Source organism: Mirounga leonina, unplaced genomic scaffold (genome assembly GCF_011800145.1).
Source record: "Mirounga leonina isolate KUSES-001 unplaced genomic scaffold, KU_Mleo_1.0 Mir_82, whole genome shotgun sequence".
Classification (NCBI taxonomy): domain Eukaryota; kingdom Metazoa; phylum Chordata; class Mammalia; order Carnivora; family Phocidae; genus Mirounga; species Mirounga leonina.
The window spans coordinates 9,907,873-9,913,316 of record NW_023270825.1 but is presented as its reverse complement, the minus strand read 5'-3'; the positions used below and the strand labels follow the sequence as shown (position 1 = coordinate 9,913,316).

Below are 5,444 nucleotides of genomic sequence, written 5' to 3'. Positions count from 1 at the left end.
ATCTATCTATCTATCTATCTATCTATCTATCTATCTATCTATCTATCATCTATCATCATCTATCTATCTATCATCTATCTATATCTATCATCTATCTATCTATCATCATCTATCTATCATCTATCTATCTATCATCTAATTCTTCTTTATCTCATTTAATGCTTTTGCCCCAAAGCAGGAGGGGGAAGCCTCTTCCTCCGGCAACGTGTCTCTATCGCCCTCTACCGACAAAGCTTAACATCATGTCCAGATCCAGTTTTTGCAGAGCAGTGGATAAAGGGAGCGCTGGAGCTTGAAGAAACAAACTGATCACTATTTTTGCTTTAGACAGTTAATTGTATTTTAAAGATATTTTAAACAATGCTTTCTATTTGCTCGCACATTTGCCCTTTCCAGTACTCTTCATTCTTTTGCGTAGGTCTAAATTTCCACTGAGCATCATCTTGTTTCAGCCTGAAGAACTACTTAAAACTTTTCTTTAGGGAAGGTGACAAACTTTCCCAGCTTTTGTTTGTCTGGGAAAAAAAAACACCTTTATTTTGCCTTCATTTTTGAAGGATTGCTTTGTTTCTTTCTCTTTCTTTTTTGAAGATGTCACATTTCCCCTAGCACTTAAGATGTCTTTCTGTCGTGTTTGGGGTTGCATGATTTCCTCCTTTTCTAGAAATAATTTCAAACCTACAAACATTTACAAAAACAATAGTGTTTCCATATATCCTTCCCCCAGCTTCCACATATTACATAACCACAGCACGATGATCAACACCAGGAAATTACAGGGGCGCAAGATCGCATGCTATCATTCCGAGTTTGTCACTGGTGCCACTTTGTCCCTTCAACCACACCTACCAGCAGTTGTAGTGATGGTAATTTATTTGGACAGAAGAACCTGGAGAAGACAGGGCCGGGGGGGGACCTCCCACCTCCCAGAGTGTTTCTGTGGGCTCCCTCGTGTGCAGGTCAGCTGGGGCTGTGGCTCCTGGGGGCCGCGCCCTTAGGTCGGATTCACAACCTTGCCCAGGAAAAGGCTGCTCCATGTGAAGTGGTCGAAGATCATGATAATGAAGGGCCGGTTGAAGTGGAAGGTGAGAGGCTCAGATGCCATGTCTAGCATGACCATGGGGAATTCGGCTGCCTTGTAACTCTTCTCATCGAGTTGCAGCACAACCTTATGGACCACCTGTTGGGTACGGGGCCGAAGGTGGAGGTTGAGCACCTGCTGTGTGTTGGGAGCTTGCCAAGCCTCATCGCTTCCATCCCTCCCACCCCTAGTTTTATGGGTGGCAAAGCTGAGGCTCAGAGAGGGTCACTTGCTGGCTCCTCATCTAAGTGGCAGCCCCAGGACAAGGGCCAAGGTGTGTCCACCTCCAGAACGCAGCTCACACCTAGACTTCTTCCCTAGAAAGAGGGCAGATGGAGCCCAGACAGGGAGATCAGGGGTCCCACGGTACTCACTGGACTTCAATGTCCACATCAGGCACTCCTTACTGGGTCCTGGGCGAGGCAGACCTCGCTCCTTTTTGCACCCTGCTAGCCAAACACTAGGGGCCCATTTCTGCAAAGTGCTTGTGCCTACTCAGAATGGAAAGGGGCTGTTGAACTGTCTCTTGCTGTGATCAAAATTAGGAGGAATTCTGAAATTGGCAAAATGCTTGCATAGCTTCTATCAAACGCCTTCAGTGGATCCGAACTGGCTAATTATCAACATCCTCTGGGGCAGGGGCTCTCCTTGACCAGAGAGCGAGGAGCTGGAGGTTCTGAGAAGCTCTGGCAACAGGTGCAGGAAGAAGCTGAGCTGGGGTAGGAAGCCCCGTGGTTTGTCTTGGGAAATGAGGTTTTGAGTCGAGTAGACCCCAAGCCAAACGTCAGGCTGTCATTTACCCGCTCTGTGGCCCTGGTGAGTGCGTGGTTCAAGCCAGAGGCTCCTCCTTTGAGAAATAACGCTCCCCTTATAAGGAGGTGGCTGTTTGACTCAATCCTTGGCACAGTAAGCTTTTATAGAGCGCATACTGGGTGCCAGGTGCCACGATGGTCCAAGTCTGTGTGCTTGAGGGAGGGGCTGCTGCCACCTCAGCTGTCTCCTGTCCCCTCTCTGGCTTGGTCACCCACCCGACCGTGAGATCCCGCCACGTCTCAGTAATGCAGGCATTGCCGGTGCCCAGCAGTTCGGGGCACGGAGTGGGCGTCCAATAAGTATGTTCAGAATGACTGAGGGACCCATAGAGCATAAAGTTAAAGAATGAAGGGAAAGAATGTAGTGGGTAGACTGTCTGAAGGCACTGCGTTCGGACGTTTCCCATTTTCCCGGATCCATTTTGGTGGGGGGCCCACCCTTGTCCCTAGCTCCCGTGTCGTCACTGTGGGAACGTCACATTTTCCCACTGAGCCTCCATTTACCCTGTAGTAAGAGTGGAGAAGACCCGGGGCTCTCAACCTGGGGCTTAGAGACCTATTCATGAAGGGGCCCTGCGTTCCTTATTATTATTCATACTGTGAATTTTTGGGGAAAAGAGGGACTCTAGGGACACTTACCTTTGACAACTTCAGCTGGGCCTCTTGGGTGATGCCGGAGAAATCTGCCCCCTTGTCGAGCAAGTCTACAATGCCCATGTCCCCCAGGATGGCACTGAGGTCATAGGCTCCGGAGATGGCCACCTTTGGGATGTACAGGTTTACCTGGCTGCTCAGGGGTAAGCAGATGGGGTTAGACTTTCCTAGGGCTGGGCCCGACCAGCCGACTTCTGTTTCCCCTGGGATCCCTCCAGACCCTTCCTCCCAGCCGGACACGACCTTTGCGGAAAAGGGGAAGGGACAGAACGAGAGGCAGGATTTGCCTCTCCTTCCATCACACAGGCAGCTTCCTCTCTGGGCCTCTGAATGACTAAGTCTTTTCTCAGCTCTTTCTTCGAGCCAATTCCACCTGTGGTATAGCTGGGCCACTGGCCACTGAAGAAAAGAGTCCCTAAAGAAGTCCCTGTGGTCCTCCAAGCACCCGAGGCAGAAGCTGAGGAGTGGAGGGAACACCTGGCTGGGAACAGTGTCCCGGCCCCAGCCCTACCACTAATGCTGTGTGGCTTTAACCAAGTCCTGTCCCTCTCTGTGCTTGTCCCTCTCCTCATTGACACAGCAAAGCAGGGCACTTCTCTAGATGGGGAAGAACAACTGGCAGTCAGGGAGACTGGCCTCTACCAAGCGCCTGCTGGGTGTCCTTTAGCTTCAGCATCGCATCTAATGCATGCATGCACATGCGGCCTTAGGAAGCTGGAGCCAACATTTTCAATGTCCAGATGGAGAGAATTAAACTCAAGAGGAGCTGAGGAACTTCCCCAAAGTCAGACCACTGGGAAGCAGCAGAATTGTGGAGAGGCCATGACTAGTTGCTTCAAAGCCCCCTTGCCTCATGGGAGGAGGGAGAGGGAGGGAGGGAGGAGGGAGAGGGAGGGAGGGAGGAGGGAGAGGGAAGGAGGGAGGAGGGAGAGGGAGGGAGGGAGGAAGAGAGGAAGGAAGGAACGAAGGAAGGAACGAAGGAAGGAAGGAAGGAGGGAGGAGGGAGAGGGAGGAGGGAGGAGGGAGAGGGAGGGAGAGGGAGCGAGGAGGGAAAGGGAAGGAGGGAGGAGGGAGAGGGAGGAGGCGAGGAAGGGAGGGAGGAAGGAAGGAGAGAGGGGTGAGGGAGGGTGGGAGGAGGGAGAGGGAGGGAGGAAGGGAGGAAAGAGAGAGGAGGGAGAGGGAGGGAGGCAGGAAGGAAAGAAGAAAGGAAGGAAGGAGAGAGGAGGGAGAGGGAGGGAAGCAGGAAGGAAAGAAGGAAGGAAGGAGGAGAGGGAAGGAAGGAGGGAGGAGGAGAGGGAGGAAGGAGAAGGAGGGAGGGAAGAGGGAGAGGGAGTGAGTGAGGGAGGGAGGGTGCCTGTGAGCTCTGTGTGGGGGCAAGGAGGCTTCCATAGGAGGTGGGCAGTAGCCGGACCCTGAGGGATGGCACTCCAGTGAGAGGGGGGTGATCCTGGGAGGGGTGAGGCGGGAGAAGGGGTCACACAAGCCTGGAAGGTGAGGAACCATAGGGTTTGCCTTCTGGGGCTGGGGGACATCATTTGTACAGAGTAGAGAATTCATGCCCAATCATATATGATGCTTAAAGGCGCAAGAGTCTGCCTTGGATGTTTATTTTAAAAAAATCTAGAAGAAAATGGCATGTGTTATTGATTTTTTTTTAAGCTAAAGTGTTTTAGTGAAAAGATTATTTTTGGTGTAAGAAGAAAGATTATCCTTCTCATTTTTCACAGCCTAGGAGCCAGAATTGGCTTGACCCACGGTGGTAATAACCACCTGGAGACCCTGTTCCTGAATTATGGGCTCCCTTGGAAGGGGAGGGAGAAGGGCGTAATTGAAATGGTGAGCAGCCAGCCATGGGACCCCTCAGGTCGCCCAAACACAGGCTCACCCCCACCCCCATACCCAAGGTCAGGTGGGATGGGTCCAGGACTCTGAGAACATCTCTGGGTCCCCATGTCCCTATAGGGGATTTCTCGGAAACACAGAGCAGACCTCGCAGCTCTTCCCTGCAGGACTGAGGTCAAACTCCCATGTCCAATCGCGGAACTGGACTAACATTTCCAAAAGCTCCAGCACTGAGCAGTGCTCTGAGGCTACAGCTCAAAATAAAAATAACTCGAAACCATAAAACATAAAAACCTATATATATATGTTTTTATATATGTTAGGTATATATATATATATATATTATAGAGCTTCTTTCTAGATTTTCTGCCTGCAAAGCTCTTGGATTACACATTTCATTCCCGTAGAATTTGTCTCCTTCTTTGCAGCTGGTGCCCTGGGCGCGGCCCCCGGACTTGGCTTGTGCCCTTTCCTCCTCCATGCTCGCTCTCGGAGCCCCTTCCACTGGCTGAACTTCCACTCATGTTTAATACACAGTCCCGATGGAAAGCAATCTGCTCTGCAGCACTGCTCTGCCCCGGTCCCCTGGGGCAGCCAGGCACTCCCACCTTCCCCCACCTTTCCTCTCCTGCCCCTGACACAGCTGACACCATTGTATGCCTTGAACTCCACCAGAAGCTGTTTCTCGGCTCTAGAGTGCACGTCTCTGAAGTCTATAGTTTGTCCTAGTCACCTTCTATCCTTTCTGTTTAGCCTAGTGTAGGGCACACAGCAGGTGGTTCCATTTGTGTCTGAAGGAGGGAGGGAAGGAAGGAGGGAGGAAGGGGAGAGAAAGGAAGGAGGGAAGGGAAGAAGGAGGGAAGGAAGGAAAGGGAGCAAGGGGAGGGAGGAGGAGAGGGAAGGTGGAAGGAAGGAAGGAGGGAGGGAAGGGAGAGGAAGGAAGGAGGGAAGGGAGGAAGGAGGGAAGGAAGGAAAGGGAGCAAGGGGAGGGAGGAGGGGAGGGAAGGTGGAAGGAAGGAAGGAAGGAAGGAAGGAAGGAAGGAAGGAAGGAAGGA

General features: G+C 51.7%; 1 protein-coding gene across 2 annotated transcripts in view; it reads right to left on the bottom strand.

Annotated features, from left to right (window-relative positions):
* Positions 1-817: 817 nt before the first annotated feature.
* LOC118002095 (corticosteroid-binding globulin) overlaps positions 818-5,444 on the bottom strand; it is an 18,201-nt gene continuing 13,574 nt past the window's right edge. For both annotated transcript variants that reach the window (XM_034992382.1, XM_034992383.1), the window contains 2 exons: positions 2,533-2,680; positions 818-1,180 (listed from right to left, as the gene is read on the bottom strand). In XM_034992382.1, the coding sequence (XP_034848273.1) occupies positions 995-1,180; positions 2,533-2,680 (334 nt within the window). In that variant the 3' untranslated portion in view covers positions 818-994. The remainder of the gene's footprint in view (positions 1,181-2,532; positions 2,681-5,444) is intronic.